We start from the raw sequence: 21,864 nt of genomic DNA, 5'->3' as shown, positions 1-21,864 counted from the left end.
CATACGGACACACGGACAAAGCCAGATATAGGAGTGGTTGGCACCACTCAAAAATCACACCCAGTGTGAAGTGAGCGGTGTTATTTAAGGTCATCACAGTGATGGAAGCTCAGTTTTTTTTTTAATGATTTTTTTTAAGTGCGTGGTGCTATTTATAGGTTATGAATTTCATCATGCGTCTCGCTAGCGAATCACAGAGTGGTCTGAATACTCATCAGCCAATCACAGTACAGGGAAAGACACATTTTCACGACGGATGGGTCATGGGTCGCAACCCCACTTATAGGAGCGGATACACCGCTCAAAAAATATAAATACGATTACACACACCTTTTTAAAGAGGACACAGCTGTGGGAGACCTCGGGTCATTAAGCAGTTCAATGCACCTTCACCAGATATAGATTTTATTCTAGGTAGTTAAGAGACCAGTGTCTGATGATCTGAGCAGTCTCAATGGTATATAGGTAGTGAGCAATTCACAGTTGAGCTTCATAAACAATAAGTTAGTACCTTGAAATCAATGTGTTCAGCTTCTAAAAGAAGAGCATCAAAATCACATTGTCCTCCTGTGATGGACAGACTAATAGATTAGCATAGACGGGTCACTGATTGATAAACTTCATCATGATCACTTTCAATCAAATGGAATAAAGTACGAACAACAGCAATTGAATTTACCATCAACATTTTAACTGCTGTACACAAAATAGAAAGCAGGAAAAAGACAGTGTCAGCAAAAGGATGTCCCCCTTCCAGCCCCTACCGATCCACCCTTACGCTCCAGCCCTCTACCGCACACACACACACACACACACACACACACACATTTTTGTCCCCCTTCTTTACAACATTAAAAATAACTGATGTAGTCCAGTAGCTAAACAAGGAATGATTGACAGGAGAAGAGCTGACATGGACAAGTCTCATTCCAGTGGCCTCAAGTGATCTTTTATTCCTTTAAGGCCCGTGTTGAAATCATAGGGTTGACATAATCACACATTGGGAATCTTTTGTCTGGGACATTCTTAGATTACAGCAGTGAGTACCATGAAATACAAGGGATCTCAGCTTTTAGAATGTCTCTGAAGTACAGTTCACTGTGGTAACTTGTGCCAATATGGATGCACGCTAAGACCACTAAATGCAAAAATAAAAGCAGGCCTGAAGACTTATTTCATTTCATTTTAGTCTAGCGGTTACCCTCACCTCAACTGACCAACACAAACATCATCTATCAGCGTTTTTTAAATATTACACAAGTATCTAGAGATATAGATTTGTATAATCTAGGACAGTGGTTCTCAACCCGTGGGGTCGACTCGTTTGGGGGGGAGTGGGAGTCCCAAGAGGATTAGCTTAATGTGCAACATTGTTTTCTCCCTTAACAGTAAACAAACCAACACACAGTATAAGTGTACACAGGGTATCTCTAAAGTGACAATTTAAAAGGACTTTTAAAGACCTTTTTAATACCAAATTGTCAAATATTACTTAAGAAGGAGGCAAACATTGTGAAAAAAAGCCTACCTACAAGCCCACAACGCCTGTGGGTCACCAGTTCAAATATGATTATTTTGGGGGGGGCCCTGTTCAAATATGATTTGAACTGGGGACCCCTTGATCTAGGATAACACAAACCCTTGTGTGGTCAAAACTATTACAGGTTTACTTCTGAGATTAACTGGGGTAGGGAGGGACCTTTAAGTACAAACTGAACTTTTCCCAATCACTCGACAATAATTTTATTGTTAATTTAACTTCTGTGAAAAGTGACCTGTGGGGTGGACTTGTCAGGACAGGGACCACAACAGGTCCATGAGTGTTAGATTAACACTGCAGGTTTTGCTGTGAAAAGATAGGCTGAGCTGATTTTGGCAGCAATGTCAGAAAAGTTTGCACAAGATTGAGAATACGTGGCAAGCCACAGGAAGTACAAGTGAAACAAAACGAGACAGCTGGTGGGAATCAGACAAGAGCTCAGTTATGCGAGTGATATCGCCTGGTTCTGGGCAGGTTTGTGTCCAAGTTCCAAAAGGAGAAGCATGCCAGGGTGGAGGTCTGGAGGATTCAAGTCACTCAAAGGAGAGGGGGCTACACTGACCCATTAGATCTGACTGGTGGCCTATGCACAACATGAGAAAGGAAGTGAGTGATGAGTCAAGCTTTTCTACCAAAAAGGGAAGCAAGCACTACTCTATGTCATATTCGCATTTAGGAGTACATCAACACCAACGCCTATTACAGTAAATGTGCCTTTCCCATTCAAATAAACTACAGCAGAGTTTTGTAAACTAGTTCCACTGCAATGTTTTCATACGTTTAAGACTTATAACATTTTTTGTATAAACATGACAACTATAAAACATTTACAGACAAGCAAGTTTTAAAATCAGAAAGTGACAATATACTTTCTCTCAAACATATATACGAAAACCTTTCTGTGATACCTTCATGGTATTATTGCATCTTCTACATGAGTGGTTGTCAAAGTTTTACATAAGGGATAATACAGACAGGCCACATGACATGTTATCAACATCCTGATGATGTGAAGGGTGATAAAAGACCAGACAAACTCTAACCACCATCAGAACCCAGTGGCAGAGGTATTTGCTTCCCCTCATCTGTGAGAAATACTGTGCCCATTAACCACATGAACCCTAGCGACCCTATTCTGGGCAGAATAGGCGAACATTCTTTGAAATTGGGTGAACGCAAAATTACACGTTGTCTATTCTCACTATTTGATTTACATAAAGAAGATGCATTCACAATCACAACACACATCCAGAGCAGAGCATGCAAGCAGGCACCCATACTGAGATGGGATGTCTCTCTCGCACAAACACATGCAAGTTTAGAAAATCACAACAATGAGGAATTGGGGAAGAAATCATGTTTAAAAAAAACAAAAGGTTTTAACGCTTATGAATACACAACTGATTCCTGTTACTGATTAATTTAAAAAAAGGCTTTGTAATAATTTAAACAAAGCATTGTCTCCAAAACTAAAGAAACTAAAGTTTGTAACTATAAAATACTAAGTTATATCATCCTACTACACTTTTTACATCATGTCAGGCGTCAACAACAAAAGTATGTTCTTGTTTGTTTTCAGAATAACTGTTAGAAATCCTTCTCCTCTGACATCACAGTATGACAAATGAGAACTTAAATGTCTATTTAATTGTCTATTTGATTTTAAAAAGGGCTGGCTGAGCACTCCAATATACAGTACAGCCACTACAGAATGCCAATGATGTACAGCCCTACAGACTGTCTTAAGACTTCATTAATCAATTTATAGCGTTGGGTTACAAAATTCAAACGAAGACGTTGTTGTAAACTGTTAATGAGTAACTTCAAACAGCAACAATTAGCCACTCCAGATTCATTTTAAATGTTCATATTTTATTTAATGCACATCTGCTCTACAACAAACTCCATGAAACGGCGACTACAGTTAAAAGTGGTTACTACTTGCAAAACTTTTTCATGCTTAAGTTAGAGATGACAAGTTGTAGACCACCAGCGTAGAGACTATACAAGGGTTCAATGGCATTTAATGAGTGATTTGTGGTGCAAACGGTTGCTTTACAACATAGCCGTCTAGTCCTGTAATTTTGGCTTTTACATTGGCTTTTACGTACACAAGCTTTGCCAGGCGCATGTGCTTCCCTGTTTGCATTATGCTAAGCAAAATGTCAAATTAAGTTGAAAAACAAGCAAATGTTCTTCTTACAAATCCACATTGGTTATGGATTATGGAATATACTATATGGGCCATCAAAAGATCAAGTCATTTCAATTCCCAAACCTGGCTGGTGGAATTCTTGTGTGCCTTCGCAATCAGTGGCATAATTGAGAGGAAGTGGATCAAATAGGCTCCAGCCAATCTCGACATTTGATCAGTTTGGCTCCCTAGCATTCTGGGGAGGGGGCATTGTATAATGACTTCCTGTTAGCATTTATGCTTGGCAATCTAAAAGGCATGCCTTCAGGAAATACAGGAACACTTCCTGCTTCAGGAAATGTCTTTCCCTTTGCAATCCTGTTGCCCTGGACATGTTTGTTAAGGCAACAGGTTCATAGACACCCAGTTGAAACCCTATGCCGGCATGAATGGAAATCTGAAGTTTCATGACATAACTGAGCCATTAGATAAGAAGGCAGGCAGAAATAATAACCCAGAAAACAAGACGTTGCTTCTAGACATTGGGTTCGGGTTACGTATCCTCTCACAGTGAGGTAACGTCTCTGTGTAGTAGTAGTAGTAGTACTTTATTAATCCCAGCAGGGAAATTGCTTCATCACAAACACAGCACAGGCAACATAGCACAGAAAGATGTGTGTGTCTCTCTCTCTCTCACACACACACACACACACACACACACACACACACACACACACACACACACACACACACACACACACACACACACACACACACACACACACACACACACAATGCTGGCCTTTGCCAACACTGCTTATTATTTGGATAGCCATTTGGTTCTGGCCTGGACACTACAGACGTGCGCCATTGAATTACACAGGCCTTTGAGTGTTACAGTATGCTCCATTCAGATGAGCTGGTTGACAGTGTGTCAGCACTCTTTTTTAAGGGCTGCCATACGATGCCACTGCAGTCACATGCTCCTAGTGGGCCAGGGCATTCCATTATAGGGACACGGGGTGGTGTGGGGTGGGGTTGGGGGGGACTTAACCTCCAGGCGGTGACTTTGGGAGGGCTAAAAAGGTGTGTGCCGAGTACCAGTGTGACTCTAATCCACCTCGGTGGCTGCTGTGGATCACCTTGACACAGCTGCAGCCCAAGTGCACACTACTTAAATGAGATGAAGAAAACCAATTCAAGGTGATTTCAAGGAAGTGACTGTTCTAAATGTCACACCAAATATAAAGGCCAACATGAAAGTTATATGTGAATCTGCTCCCACTTCTGCTTTTACTTGTCCCTCCCTTCTTTATTACTTTTAATCAGAGTAAGGTCATAATAATTAGGTTAAGCATAACTCAATGCACCCTTATTTCTCGTCAACTTTAAAATTAGTCACTTTAACACAAGGGCTGTGGTCAAAATATTGACTATTGCCCATGCAGTATTGTATTGATAGGCCAATATCACAATATTTAGTTTGATCATTGTTTGTTTGTTTTTCATAAAATGTCTTTGTAATGCACAATGGTCAGAGTTAAGGCCAGTTCAAGTGTTAAACACTGTTGTAGTACCCGACGTGTGTGGATTCCCCCCCCCCCCCGGTGCAAGTATTCTCATGCCAGACCCCCGAACAGCGTTTGAGACCACTTTGGTGCAGATTGGAGCATCAGTGTGCCTGTGGCCTCTTGGGGTCCCCTTGAGGCCCACAAGGTGTGTGGATTGGAGAATTTCATTCTTAAAACAAGCTTTTGGCGTAGCGGTCCAGGCACCTAGGCTCCAAAGTAGCCTGGCAGCGCGTCACAGGATCGAGTCCCGATCCCAACGGCCTTTGCTGCATGTCACTCCCCATTTCCTGTCAGACTACTATCCTATCAATTAAAGGCATGAAAGCCGAAAAAATAAATCTTAAGAAAAAAGCTTTTCTCCAAGGACTATTTTCGGCAAGAACTTTCAAATCAATCCATGTCTTGAACTGCATAAAATTTCGTACTGTGACAAAAGTAAGTAACATTAAGGTAACTGTGTTGGACTACCTATCTCAAGCAAGTTTCAAGTCTAAGTTGATTTGCATGCCATTTAGAAATGAATGGAAACCAGTGGATTTTTGGAAGGTCACGAAAATGAATAATTATCACGAGCAATGCAAAGTATGACTTATAGACAGTGACCTAAACATACAAAAACATTATGGTCCTTTTATTATACATTTATGGGTGAAAGGCATTGTAACCTACTTGATTCATGGACAAAATCCTAAATCACGAGAATACCATTTTTTTCCTTTAAACAAAAAGTATTCTAGATTTGTGATTTGGAAATTTAAGTAGCTCATTTTTCTATTAATTGTTCAGCAGGTGAACATGCAGGTGAACAAAGCAATCTCAATATTAGCTCAAGCAGAAACACATCCACACTTAACACTCAAGACAAGACATCCAAAATTAAAGATGTGATGTGCTCCTTTGGAATTTCACATCTACCATCAAAATACCACCAACATGAGTACAATTGATTACTTAAGTGCACATGTAAACAGCTGTTAGGCGCATATTTGAACCCAGCTCAAAGTATCAGCTAGCTAATGATTGACCATACATTAAAACCCTCTAGCAAATGGCAAAGAAAATGTGTAGAACCGAAACCAGTGTTATTCAGCTAGCCACATCGGCTATACAAGTTTCATCAGCTGTGTCACATGTTCCATGTATAAAATTATCTTAAAAGGAATTAAACTAAAAGAACTGAATTAAATGGTCACCTCTCTATGAAAATACTACACAGATAACTCTTTGAAGATTATATACTACAGGCAAAAAAATACATCACACACACCGCGCCGATATGCCGGATATAAATACCCTACTGAAATTTCATCTTGGTTGTTCCTCAATATATTTCTCTCAGAGGGAGAATGTGCAGCAGAGTTAGATTAACATATTCATATTCATGACCTCATGGGAGAACTTTGAGCTATTCTTTAACAGTAGTGACAAACACATTTTACATAACGGCAATTAACCTAGACCATAAAACGTAATATGTACTTGAGCTTCTGACTTTCTTTTCATGACAACAGCAAATGTAAGTGGAATGAATATATTACATAATAACTATGGATAAATTAAATAAATAAAAAGTAATGTGGACTGCCTGTAGTTCGGTTCACATGGTTTAAACTACACTAACCTAAAGTCCTAACCTCAGGACTAACCTCACTGTGTGCCATTTATTTCCCTATAAGTTATTTCACACTTGCTTTAAACAGAAGACAAGTAAACATAAAGTTGAAGCTGACAGCAGGAGGATTTTAGTCTGATGTTTATGAGCTTTTCCCTCACTGGTAACTCTGAAGTTATTTGAATGAGTTTATCTAGCATGGCTGTGTTAAAGAATGTGCATACAAACCAAGCCCATATCAGAAGGGAGCTGCATCTGGGGAACCATATCTCCTAGCCTACCTGCAAATCAGACAGGAGAGCCTGCAACCTCAATGGTTTATTTCTGGCTGAAGAGGAAACTCCAAACCTCAACTATCTCAAACCTAAGTGTGATTCCTGCTAGACCCTGCTTCTGCCAGCTCTCTAGAATAACTCAAGGAGCCAGGAGAGGCCTGGCTCCAGCAGTGCCATCATCAAGGAGTCACCAATCACCTGGCTGTGCAGGAACATGGTTACAGGGTCCTGCTGCGTCTACATACTGCAGCAGCCTGGGTGCTTTAGTCATCATCATGCATTTCCAAAATCCTCACATACAAAATGTAATCCATGGCATTTCTGGTAATGCCGACTAAAAATAGTGGCTACTAACAGGAAATGATTCTATAGAGTGCTAAAAAAGAACCACACGGCTGCTAAGTGATATGATTGTGGTCATTCAGGGCAGGACAGAATAATACAATGCTTTATCAGCCTTAAATTCTTGTAAGGGCCCTTTGGCAAGTTAACATTAAAGCCATCGCATATTCAAACATGGACACTTAAATGAGAAACTTTATAAATCAAACCATATGAGTACATATGAGATCTATGATGTAACAGACATTTTCTCAAGAGCCCCTGAGAGTGTTTCAACAAAATATGCAGACTTCCTGTAGGTTTTCAAACAGACTAATTATGCTGCCATGTTTTGCATGCTAGCTATCAGAGATGCATCATATCTTTGCAGTTTCTGGAGCAAATTGTGGCCCAGTTCTTGAGGTTTCTGGTGCTTGTTTCGTTAGAAGTAGGCCAACATTTAAACTGGAAATTAAATTATTAAATTCAGAAATTAAAAAAAAAAAAAACACAAAATTATATTTTTTCAAGGCTATGGATTGACAAGGCCTGATTAGATTAAGAGCAAATCTACAAGCATTGGTGTGAGAACAAACCATGTTCTTTGACTAATTGTCACTCTTTGCTTCTGAAACAAAGACAACTGCTACACTTGATGAATACATGCAGGCATACAGGTAACAAATACCAGGGAACATCTAACAACTACAGTACTGTTACACATGCCATGGATAAGAACTTTACTAAAATGGTATAAGTGGTACGTGTGCATGTATGCAGTGAACGACCCCAAACAAAAATAAACTAAACAAAAGAAAACACAGGACAGGAGAAGATCAACATCATAAAGGGGAAATACCAGCAGGAGACGGAAATCTAAATCTTTTGATTGAGTCAAACTGTCACAACAAAAATGCATCTTTTTGGAGTTAAATTAACACTCAGGATAGCTGTGTATTGTAAAGACAACTGCATGTGTGCAAACTTTGCAAAGATTGGGGACTATAGACCCCACACTGTGAGCCGTAACCCTTTTAGAGCATAGGAAATCAAATAAACTAAACAGAGAAACAAATGTTTATAGGCCTATTTGCAAAGCCAATAGTTCACATCCAGCCTCTATGGGGTAGATACTCTAGTCTAAACACCACACACACACACACACACACACACACACACACACACACACACACACACACACACACACACACACACACACACACACACACACACACACACACACACACACACACACACACACACACACACACACACACACACACACACACAGGGGTTAGGACCCCTAAAAGACTTTGGGCATAACTACAATCAATAACCCCTCACATCCTGCTGTCAAAAAACAGAGGGTGTCTGTCTTAATATTAAGCAGAGGAACGATCAACGGGTATTGTGTGACTGAAAGATATTTTCAGGGGAAGGGAAATTGTTGAGTGAGTTTAAACTCACATGCTGCCTGAGATCAAAAGGCAAAACAAATAGTGAATTCCTTAGACAAATGTAGTCATATCCTCTTCAGCAGACAGACTATACAGGCATCAACTGGTTACTGCAGTCAGGATTGAGAACATTTCTTCAAAATGATAGTGGGATTTATGGTAAATCCTCCCTCATAGAGTGAGACCCCAATGCGATCCGTTTGTCTTGGAAGGAGGTCAATCCCCAAATAGCACACATGGATATCTAGGAACAGACAGTGACTCAAATATGGCCAAATGTCAGTAAGAGCAAAGGCTATGTTAACTTTGCAGTAGCCAATCTTCTCTGCTTACACTAGGAGAGAATTATACCCAAGCTCCTTCACAAATTCCTAAATGATAGCTGAATTAATCTATTCTGAAACATGAGATAATAGTGGCACTCTTCAACAAGTAACTTCTTTGCGTGCTCCCTGACAAGGGTGTCTATGAAAGCACACAAGTAAAACACCACTTAATATTGACATAAACAAAGAATGGGCTCTACAGTCAGAAAGAATAATTACTGTCCTACAGGGAGTACTTATATTGAGCCCCAAGAAATAGAGGCCTATTACACACAGCAAGAACAAGAAGTCTAATACACAACACACTTCAGTTTCGAGACACCAGCTGAAAGTCATATGTGCAACATCTAAGTACAGTGGGCGTCTGGAGAATGTGGTTAATGATTTGATCAAAAGTTAAAGGTTCACACAATGAGATATAGCTCTACAATGAAACCCATGGCAGCCATACACTGCTGGACTCTGTTGTCAGCATGGAAACTAGAACAAACCGGGGTCTGTTTCAGTCACAACAAGTGTAACCAAGAAAGAAAGCGGTATATTTTGATTTGATAGGCAGATAATGCAACCAAAGATACATTGTATAGGCCTCACACAACCACAGCCCCCAGTGTTGCCATGTCCGCTTATTATAAGCGACTTTGGGCTTATTTTTCAGTAAAGTGGCTTGAAAATGTTTTTTAGGCTCGTTTCTAAAGTGTAGTTGCTTATTTGGGCTAGTTTCAAAATGTTTTAATAAACAATGTTTAACAGTGTTTATCAAACAGTTCAAGTCAAGGGCCCCCAAATTAAATTAAATGTAATTTGTCTGCGGACCCCATCTGAAAATATTTCATGCTATACAAGATTTGTGTTAAAATATTTCCAAAATATTCCACATTTTTCTAATTTCCCCCAAAGTGTTTTTTTCTTTAATAGCAGATCTACAAGCTCGCGACGCGTTGCGAGCTTGTAGATCAGCTATTTTCAAATAGCCAATGTAGAAGGACTCGCTTCTTTTTGGGCTTGTTTTCATAGACACCCTGGTTGCTGGTTTCTCTCGCCAAAACCTGGCAACACAGCACACAACCACAGCCCCTCGGATAACATAAGGCTCTGAGGAGGAGAAAGTCTTTAACAAGCGAATGGAACAATGCGCAGCAACAATGTAACCATAATCCCCCCCCGCCAGGTTTTTAAGAATACTCACAATCCAAATGTTTCTTTTTTGGCCCCATAATCTCGTGCGTGGTCGCCTTGCACACAGTCTTGGAGATGGCCGAGCCGGTGACACTGTGCTGAGCGGCCGTTATCCTGTCTGTAATGCTCTGTCCAGACATCTTTATTCCTCTTGGTTATAGAGTCACACTTCAAAAACAACAAAAAGACGGGAGAAATCGGGGGGTCCAATGTTTCAAACGCTGTTTTCGTGTCGCTTCCCACGGTTCTTTTACCCAGCAGCCACCTGACACACACGAGAGAGAGAGACAAGAGAAAAAAGACACAGAGAAACCATGAGAACGACAGACAAGACGGCGTTGCCGGGTTGCGTGAGAGAAACAAGCAAACCGGGTCTATGAAAACACAAGCCCAAAAGAAGCACTTCACAAATCTGGTACGTCGGGGGTCCCCCTGGCACAAATTAATTTCAGATTAGATGGGGGTCCGTGTAGAGCAAATACACGTTTAATTTGGGGTTCTTGGCATGAAAATGTTTGAGAACCACTGGTTTAAAAATGTTTTTAAATTTTTTAATTTTGAAACAAGCCACTACACTTTAGAAACAAGCCCAAAAAAAACACAACCACCAATTTTTACAAGCAACTTTACAGAAATAAAAGCCCAAAGTCGCTTATAATAAGCCGACATGGCAACACTGACAGACAGACAGTCAGGCGTTTTACGGGGGTTGGTTTATACTGGCCCACACGCCGGTGTCGCGCGAGAAAAAAAAACAGCCGATCTACAAGCTCACCACGCGTCGCTACCGCGACGCGCTGTGAGCATGTAGATCGGCTGTTTTTTCCTCGCGCGACCAAACGTATAGCTCAGGCTTTTACAGTAACGGGTTGTCTGTGTGTTTTTTTTCCCCCTACACTTTGTAACCTATCCCAATGGAAGCACATTAAAGCTCCAAGTCCACGGACTTTACACTAGGGTGAACTGATGCTCTATTCTCTTTAAAGATACGAACCTATAGATCTGCGATCGGTTCCACAACGTTCCCCAGGTCTCTCTCTCCCTCCGCTCCCCGTACGAGCCTCTTCTCTTCCTCCACTCACTGACTGGCTTCTTCTTTCCACCGGTGCCAGGTTCTGTGAGAGAAATAAGCAACCAGGTCTAGCAAAACGAGCCCAAAAGAAGCAACTATATATTCTATATTCTATTCTATAGACATAAATGCAAACAGCACGAACACTTGGTCTAAAGGAATTTAAATCTATATACTGTATACATTGAAATAAAATGTGTAATATTTGGAAGATTTTTGAAACATTCTAACAACACAAATCTGGTACGGGCCTCTCCCTGACACAACACATTTTCAGCTGGGGGTTAGGGGACAAATACATTTTAATCTGGGGGCAATACATGAAATTATTTGAGAACCACTGGTTTAAATCATGTAAAAATTGTGAAGCAAGCCAAAATAAGCGACTACACTTTAGAAACAAGCAAAAAAAAAGAATATTTACAACTAAGCAACTTTACATAAAAACAAGCCCAAGTTGCTTATAATAAGTGGACATGGCAACACTGCTTCTTTCTTTCTTTTCTTCGGTGGTTCCCAGACACAGAAGAACTCTGCCTCCAAGCTCCACACTGCGGCCCCCTGCTGGCTTTAAAACGACTTGGAGGTTTGCTTGTTAGGAAAATGGCGGGCCTATTATTTCCTACTGCTGGCCAACCGTTAGTTATAAATGTGCCCAACTAACTCACTCAGCTTCAGTGGTGGAAAAGTACTCGCAACTACTAATATTTACAAGCGAATGTAGAGGGAAAACAAGCTCAAAGTCGCTTATAATAAGCAGACATGGCGACACTGACAGTGAGCATTTTTGTTTAGCTCTTCGGATGATGCACAGTTGCACTCAGACAGATTGATTTTACAGTATGTATACTACATGGCATTCTCTGATAGAGAGATCCGAAAAGAATTGAAGTGGAGCGGAAAATTTGCCGTAAGTATGTAAATAGTCTTATGTCAGAACAACAGCTTATTGGGTTTTATTTGTACTCTCCTTGTTGTTGTGAGTATTAACAATTGACACCTGCACTTTCTGACATAAACTCTAGTGTCCTCTAGTGGAGAAAGGATCTTACTACACCACATTGCAGACTACCCCACTTGATGCTTTATTCTAAATCTAGACCAGGGGTCTTCAACAGGGGGTCCTCAGAGTTACTACAGGGGGTCCGCCAAATATTTGTGGGATAGGATTTTTTTTCTCTTACATTAACCACTTTAACCCTAGCATCCCTTTTCTGAGGAGAACTTTACCCAAAAATTGCAGATCTACATGAGGGTCCTTGGACCCACTTGGTGTAGCAGTGTTTCCAGTGAGCCAACATGCACAATATCAGCACCCTGACTCTGTTTGACCAGAATGGAACAGAGCCTTCATTAGTATCATTGGTAACACCTGTGAATATGGCTGCTGTGCATAGAGCCTATTGTAGCATTACCATAGAGTGGTCATTAAAACATGTGCAACAATGTAACAACGGAAACAACCCCAAAAAATATTGCGGGCGGGTATTTATTTGGTACAGCACAAAGACCACAAGACGACACAGGCTACTCTAGTATCTGTAATCAGAATTATATTTAGCATCACAATGATGAGCTCTTATAGTTTTTGAGCTCAGTATATGTACTGCATGAATTGAACCGACGCAAGCAGCTCTCCAACGTCGTGGAAAGTATGAGTACATACGCAAGTCCTGTAATTAATTCGAATTTTAAGGTATTTTTTTAACTTTACAGGAGTATTTCCAATGTTCAGTACTTTTACTTCTACTCCCGCCACTACATCTCAGAGGCAAATATTTTACTTTTACTCCTCTACAATTATTTGAAAACTTTTAGTTACTGGTTACTTTCTAGATTTTAATTATCATTACAAAACATACATTGACCACTTCAGCCCTATTTAAACTTTTTTTTTTTTTTTTTTTTAAATAGCCGATATACAAGCTCACAACGTGTCATCAAAATATTTTAATACATTTTATACATAAGATGCCAGATGCCCTGTGAGACGGGATATTCTAGATAATGAGTACTTTTACTTTTGGTACTTTTAGTATATTTAGATGCCAATACTTTTGTACTTTTACTCAAGTAAATTTAAATTAGCTGACGTTTACTTGTAAGAGAGTGTTTCTACATTGCAGTATTGATACTTTTATTTTTCCACCACTGAACTTTGATTAAATTTCACCACCCTATTAGTTTGACTCTGATGACATCTAGTGGTCAGCATTTATAATTACTGCCCCAGCACAGTCCAGCATGCTTTAAATAAGTTATAGCTCTATGCATTCTTCCTTCCCCATAATGTAAAATACAAAATCATTAACTTATTATAATTCATTGATTTATTTATTTACGTTTCTAGGCTATAAGTATTCTTTATTTCTATTGTATTTATTATTTCAAGTGGAATTCTCCATGTTATTGCAGGGCAGCCAACATTGGACTGTCAGAATCCAGGATATTTGTTTTTGGGAGGTACATTTCATCCATTAAAACGCTAAAAGTTGGCCTACAGAAATTGATTTGATGACTGAAGCAATGTAAGACCCATCTTTAATAATAACCATTCGTTACTTAAAAGATAATATCTCTGTATGATGGCATGCACTGACCACACCCCCAAACTAGGGGGTCTGTACCCCCCCAGAAACTCTTTAACATAGTAGATGTAATGTCCTGTGTTCTGGTGAATTTTGGGAGTTTGATACCATATCCAGGAGAAAACCAGAAGAAATTACGATCCAGGAGATTGTCAGGAGTGTTGGCAGTCCTGGTTATTGTTGTGGTCTTATAAGCTCATGGTCTTATACTATTTTGCAAACAGAGACCTAAGCAGATCATTTGAGACTGTGAGACTCACTTTCTAAACTTTCTCTTATTATTTACAATGGAAGCATCAATTCATTATGGTGACAGGTTTGATTGATTGATGTACTTTATTTAGTAAGACATGAGAACAACAGTACATGGAAGTACAAATTCACAATACGAGGTCTACTAAACTGGAAGACTCATAAAAGCACTGAGCTTGTTTCAAATGAGTTCCCCACGCACACAAATCATGATGACATATAAGAGACAGACAGATATACACAACTACTATAGAATGTCATACAATCAGTTTACAGGTTACTGGTATGAAGAGTGAGAAATATGTACAAAAGAAGAAGGAGAGAGGGGGGGGTATAGAAGTAGTACAAACCAAAGTAATTTCTGGCTATTTGGAGTGGTACTGTATGACCATAGCAATTCAGCAGAATTTCCTGGATATTTACATAATAATTATTGTATCTGGATATAGCCAGGGCCAGTAGCCTAAGGATAGCCGTGGGCTTGTGAGATTGCTTTGAGTGAGAATCTCTATCCACTCCACTCCACTATGTTTAGAGTAGAGCAGCTTATTTGCTGACAACTGAGGACTGAAGTTGCACAGGGCAGCTCTCCACTGCATGATGTGAAGGACTGCTGTGCTGAAAAAGAAAATGTAAACTAAGAAACAGGACAAGTTACGCAATCTTGTCTCTTGCAAGTGCCAATCTGCAACTTGACAATCTCTCTACAAAATACTGTATATCTTCAGAACATTATCATCGTCATTATCAATACTCACAGTGGCTATTGGTGTCTAAAAGTCTACTAACCATGCTCTAGACTATTAACTATGCTACAGACTATAGGCTATATGCGGACAAAGACAAACTCAACATGCTTAATTTGTCACACAAAGGCATTTGTGTGAGGCTATTTTCTGTCAATTGTCATAGTGTTATCGGGTAATTAATTTCGGTGTATTAAATGGTGTATTAAAATACGCCATTGTCCAGAATGAATGTGCAGTATTGGCTCTTAAATGTCTTAATTTTTTTAAATGAAGTAAAATATTTTAGAAAACCTAAAATTAAATACAATACTAGAAAATGTGCTCCTCGGAGCACAAGTCTCCGCCAGCAGACCCACATTGGTGAGGATTTTTGGTAAGGAATTTATTCCAAGATTGGAACTTTTTCTGCTAATATCTCCTGACTAAATGTTAGCTTGGCTGATGGCACTGATGTCACTTCGAAACATGCAATGCAATGTTTCGAAGTGACTCACCTTTATAGGTATGTATTTCGTCATGCGTCTCGCTAGCCAATCAAAGCACACCCTTTCAACATATTGTCACGTGTCACGTGAAGCTTGACCAATGTTAGCTCGGTGGAACCAAAGGAAATCAAACGAAAACATACTCTCCACCATGCCTTCGGCCTGGCGGAGACAACAATAAATAGATTATGACCCTAGCCATGTACACTTTGTGTGACTTGATTGACATGTATATACTATAAATTAATATAAGCATAAGTCTAATGTACAATCTATGACCAGTAAGTATAAACATACATCTAACACCTGAATGGATATGTACATACTATTGACTGTGGATATGAGGCTGATATATTTACAGTATAAGAAAGCATACCACAGTGGGTATAAGTTGCCTATATTATGTACAGTCTACGAACAGTTAATATAATGACTAACTATCGTATGGTAATTATACATTACATAACATACAACATCTACAGAATTTATATCTTTATATTAATTTATATATGATTAATTTATATATTAATTTATAAGATTGTATTTAAAAATGTTGTATTTGAACGCACCTTTAAATGTGTATGGCTGCTGTAAGGATTGTAATCAAAATTAAGTCGACATCACAAAACAAGTTCAGGAGTAAAGCCCACCCTCTGTGTCTCACAGGCACTTCTCATTTGCAAACAGTGGTTCTCAAAGTGGGGTCTGGGGACCTGCAGGGGTCCTTGAAGGGGTTCTAGGGGGTCCCCAGTAAATGTTATTTGTTGTTTGTTAATTTTGTTAATGTCATCAAAATCAGTTTAACCACTTTAACTCTATTTTATGCTAAGGCTATTCAAAAATAAATAACCGCGCTGTACATGCTCACAATGTGCTGCTACACGGCTATTTTTGTAACATTTTGAAAATATCTTCTCTTCTGGGGGTCTGTGACACAAAATGTTTTCAGATGGGGGTCGGCGGCCAAATATATATCAATGTGGGGGTCCTTGGGGAACCACTGGCAAACACCACAGCATAAATACACCTGGCTGCGTTTGGATGCCTCACCTGCTTGTTCTGTTTCCCCTGTAAAATGCTGTGTTAGTGAGGATTTGTGTGTGCATTTGCACATTCCATTCATGTGTGAATAAATCATTAACCTTCAGGCTTTCCTCAGAGGCTGTAAGGATTGCTGCTGTAAACTGCTGTAAACTCTCTCTCTCTCTCTCTCTCTCTCTCTCTCTCTCTCTCTCTCTCTCTCTCTCTCTCTCTCTCTCTCTCTCTCTCTCTCTCTCTCTCTCTCTCTCTCTCTCTTTCTCCCTCTCCATCTCTTTCTCCCTCTCTTTTCATAAATTATTTTGCTTGTGACAGCATATCACAAAGCATATCCCTCACCTTTTTAACAATTCAGTATGTCTGATCATTAAAAAAATGTAACCTTGATTCAAGTATGCTGCAAATACAGTGCTAAAAATAATGATAATAATACTACAGGGACAACTGACCGAACAACATGCAGGGGTGTAATCGTGGAGCAGATTGTCTAAGTAGGCTGGAGCTAAGCCATGTAGTGATTTATAGGTGCGGAGGAGAATATTGAAGAGGATTCTGTATTTTCCAGGTAGCCATTGATGCTGCTGCAGACTGGGAGTGATGTGCCTCCAGGCTTTAAAGATCCTGGCAGTGGAGTTTTGAACATATTGCAGCCGGCGTGTTGGAGACACCATAGAGTAGTCATGATGGAGGTGAATTATGGAATAATATTCTGGCAGCGGTATTAGAGAATGAAGGGAGGAGATGGGAAACAACTGTCTGATGGAAGAAGACAGCATTCTATGGCCAATAACCTTTCTCTCAAGCATTTTCAATCCATATCTTGGCCTTATCCTTTTTTCTTAGAATAGTTAAACTTTCTGTATGACCTAAGTACAACTTAAAATCTTGGATGTGTTGAAAAATTGATTTGATGAAACCAGAACCCCTACAGTAGCTATAGTATTCTGGCCTTTATATTCCTGTCTCAAAGAATTTGGCAGAACAGTGTAAGCAAGTTATGAGTGCCTGTACAAAACCATTGCTTTTCACAAAATGGGGAAAAAAATATCTGTTTCAATAACCACCTACAATGTAGTTATTATTTACTCAAGCTCTTGTAAATACTTTTTGTTGGTTAAATGGATATTTCACTTTCAATGCATGTTTGAAAATTAAATATCCCTTTAAGTATTTATTACTTAACCAACCACAGACAGACTTAACCATTTTCAACTTTTGGGAATGTCATCATAGGCAAAAAATGTGTGCGGCTAGTTTTGCTATAGTTTTGTGCAACACATTAATTTAAGAAAAGAAAACACAAAAAGATAAGAAAAAGAAAATATGGAGATTCAGTACAAGATTTCTGCGAGACAATTTAGAAACTAGCAGGCGTACTGTCTGTGGCAAGGTTAGAAACAACACCACCGTTTCTCTTTACAGCAGCAATAATATCGTCTCCAAAACTGTTACTTTTCAGGATTCAAATCCCAAAATTGCAAAAGTAGCAGATCTTCAAGCTCAAAACGCATCGCTCCGTGCTGCGTTTCGAGCTCACAGATCTGCTACTTTTGATACTTTTGTGTGACGCTGTAGTATGATAAAATATAGGCCATTCATTTACGAAAAAACACAAGAAGTTAAGATATGGAGATTAGAGGTTTCTGCCCGACAGCAACGATATTCCTGTGTTGCTATTGGTGGAAAATACATCCTACTCTGAAGAATACGTTTGTCATGTATATAATGACTATGTCGACAGAGAGGAAAAGCTTATACGGGGATACTCTCTGAGGGACACAGGGAGGGATGCACAGACTTGGGGACTTGTAAGCATGCCAGGTTGATGACATTTTATCCAACAAAAGCCGAGAGACATGCCTTTTCATTTACTCAAAGACATGAAATTATTTGTGTGCCATTCAAAATACTATAGAGGGGTCATTCACCAGCCACCCAGTCAAGATTGATTTCACTGTAGATAAAGGGTGCTCAGATCTTATTCTGCTGAGGGATATGATCGCTAGTTTTATCATAGCTTGAGCCAATATCAGGTTTAAAAAAGAAAAAGAAAAACGTGAGTGATTCTTTGTCTTCTCATCAATGAAATCAGTTCAGCCAAATCCTGTTGACACACTTGACCTACAAAATAAAATTATACAAGCTTTCCTACTAAAATGTCATTTGGCAAGTAAGAGTGACTTGAATAGTTGTTATACAGTATCTTTTGTTTACATGTCATAATATAATAATATGATAATATGTCTGAAGGGAACAACTACAATTTAAGCATTTAGTAGACGCTTTTATCCAGAGTGAATCACAAAGTAAGTTGCATGAACCATAGTCAACGACAGGGTAAATAGTAAAATAAATAGAGAGAAAACCTGACATATAGCCTTGACGACTATACAGTCTTATGCAAAGGTTAAAATGTGATTTAGATAGCATGTTATTTAGACAGATGCTAGGTTCAATTGTTTACCTGGCATCTTATAGTTTCTAGTGTTTCAATGTACAGATTATACTTTTTTATATTATATTGTTTAGACTGAAGCTGGTTCTTGGTTTACCTATATGATCCTAGACCTAGATTACTGAGGCACTACACTGTCTCTCTGCATTTGATGTATGTGTTTACCTTGCTTATTGTAATTGCCTGCTATTCCTAAATTGTAAATTGAAACATTATTGTGCTATAAAGTAACAGGTTTACAGGTGTAAAAAAGTGGGTGAAATTCTTTGTCGTACAAACTCCCAACATTTGCAGTTTAAAGTATAATTTACATATCATACAGAAGGTGCACTGTTCAAGTATATAAATAAGGTGCAATGTTCAAGTATATAAATAAGGTGCAATGTTCAAGTATATAAATAAGATGCATGGTTAAAATTTGAAATAAAATGAGGCTGGTAAACAATTATTATGTATATTGAGTCAGTAAAATGTTTCCCCCTTCTGTTTTTCTTTTTTGTTTTACTGCAGTCAGAGATAGTGACTGAGGAGAGATAGGTTCATTCAGCCCCATAGGTTCAGCCCTCCGGTTCACTGACTGCACAACGTCTAAATATGATGCTGTGGTATTTTTACGTATATCAATATGATGCCTTGGTATTTCTGTATTGTACTACCGTGGACGTATACATTTTTTAGGCCCTGGGATTTCTATATAAGTTGATTGAAATAGAGACTCTAGAGAGGGCATCAGTGCCGTCGACAAGTGACGCCAGGGGACGTCACATATTTGATAAGTTGGGATCACCCCAGTTAGTTAGTTGGGATCACTGTGTGATCTGGTTCATAAGACCTGCAACCCAAAGAAAGTAAAAGGTGAGAAACACCTTATGTTTCACATAAATGTACAGATAAGTATGGATTTGATATAGTTGAACCTTGAGAAGAGCCACTGATTTCCTTTCTCAGAATCAGAGGAGCTGTTTGTAATTCTGGGCCCTGGGACAATATATATGGGCCGCGATGGGTTCCTTTCGTCCAAGTGCCCTTGGAATTTTCTAAACCTTTGACCCCTATTCAGTGCAAAGTAAGATGCCCAACGACTGCTTCAACAACTTAAAGTGGTTCGGAAGCTTAGCTATCTGTTGTTGTAGTGAAAATGAACACAATGGCAACTGACAGCTTAAATGTTTTCTAAAACTTCAAGACCGGTGAATAAACTACTGAAGTTGTCTGTTAGGAAGTTGTCAGCAGAAGCTTGTTTTTGTCAAATGGTAATTTGATCCCATGCCCTCTTTCACCTATCTTTTCATGGCCCTCAAAGCATGCATTTGCAGTGAGTGCTATAGCTCCATGGTTCTCTTATAACAAACATAACATAACCTACAATGTACACACCACAAATAGCAAGTGCATGTATGTGCTTATCATACACAGCACTCAGTGTCCTGGCCAGAATGGGATAGGGAATAGATTGACATTGTCAATCTTTCTGGGTTTGTAAGGTGATGAAAACCTACAAAATGGGGGCTTTGACCTCTGTGGTTACCTTGTATGGAAGTTGAGACCCCATAATCTAATCGTTAGGCATATAGGGAGATGGAATTGTGAAAAATGAATGAATGGAGCACTCTAGATGGGTATCGGTATGTGCTGAAATGTGGGATATTAAAGGATTGATCTACAGTCTTACTATTACAAATCATCCCTGATTAGCTTAATCCTTAAAAAATAAGAGCCTGATTCCCTGCATTCTCTGCACTCGACCCTCAACCAGCTCTCCCAAGTTAAAGATCAGAGCAGAGGAGGAATACGTTAAAGTGCCTTCAGGCTCTCAGAGTCATCGTTTTCTAGTAGGAGACTACCTCTCCGCAACTTCAGTCATATTTTATAAATATGAATACGCTGATGGATTAAACGAGCAAACATCATTTGGTACCTGTTTGAGATTAAAGCAAATGAAAATTCCAACAACCTTCTGAAGAATTGATGAATTTCCTATTAAGGCCACAAACAAAGAACATTTTTAAAGTGAAAGTTACGCAAGGTAAGGACAGACGACAAATCATTCCTCTTTCAGGCTACAATTTCCCTTTGCTCGCATAAGACCACTGTATATGCCTTTAACTTGTTTTCAAGAAGTCATGAGATGGTATGAGAGTTAACATTGCTTTTGCTGGACAGATTGAAGACTAGTTGGTTGAATGTTAAAGTGTGTTTAATCATGTTTAATGTTTGTTGTTTAAAATGTATAGATCTGAGGGTCAAAAGTTTGCCATGTGTCTAATGGAGTTAGATACTAAAGACACATTTGTCTAAATTTCAAATTGGGTGAATTTTAAAATGTTGAGAGGACAGAACAAGTGGTCCTTTTGTTAGCCATTTAACCTAAATTCAGAGTTTGGTCTGATCTGTCATTGCAAGACCATCACTATCTCATGTTCCATATTCAAAGAGAAAATCCTGTGTGTTCCCTGACTCGTTGTCACTGTATCTTGTCCCATATAGTAATGTCCATATGGAAGATGGGCCACCACAGGTCAGCTAATCCCCTGAAAGTCAATGAACTTGACTTTCAAGTTCACTTTTGCTTTACTCTCCCTGTTCAGGGTGAGTAAATATCAAAGCGGAGTGTCAGGACACCCGGCCGAGCCCGGCCGAGCTGATCGCCTGCTGCTGTGCTGACTGAGGTGTGCTTCACACAAAGCTTGAAAAGTGTGGATCCTTTGGGCCAAAAGGCCCGTATGATGAGCTCTGCACTCCCCGGGCCGGGGAGAAAGGAATGGCTCAGTCAGCAAGCCAGGGCCACTGGAGCGATGAAAAGATAATTC

The 21,864-nt window shown here is 39.4% G+C and overlaps 1 protein-coding gene across 15 annotated transcripts in view; it reads right to left on the bottom strand.

Moving 5' to 3' along the window:
- Positions 1-11,501, bottom strand: part of picalma (phosphatidylinositol binding clathrin assembly protein a) — a 49,397-nt gene extending 37,896 nt beyond the window's left edge. For all 15 annotated transcript variants that reach the window (XM_084074840.1, XM_084074848.1, XM_084074847.1 and 12 more), the window contains exons 1-2: positions 11,410-11,501; positions 10,426-10,680 (exon numbers count right to left, since the gene is read on the bottom strand). In XM_084074840.1, the coding sequence (XP_083930966.1) occupies positions 10,426-10,555 (130 nt within the window). In that variant the 5' untranslated portion in view covers positions 10,556-10,680; positions 11,410-11,501. The remainder of the gene's footprint in view (positions 1-10,425; positions 10,681-11,409) is intronic.
- Positions 11,502-21,864: the final 10,363 nt, after the last annotated feature.

The sequence above is a fragment of the Gymnoscopelus microlampas genome (genome assembly GCF_963454915.1).
Source record: "Gymnoscopelus microlampas genome assembly, chromosome: 12".
Lineage (NCBI taxonomy): Eukaryota > Metazoa > Chordata > Actinopteri > Myctophiformes > Myctophidae > Gymnoscopelus > Gymnoscopelus microlampas.
The sequence above is the reverse complement of the archived record's forward strand: the minus strand, read 5'-3'. Positions and strand labels throughout refer to the sequence as shown.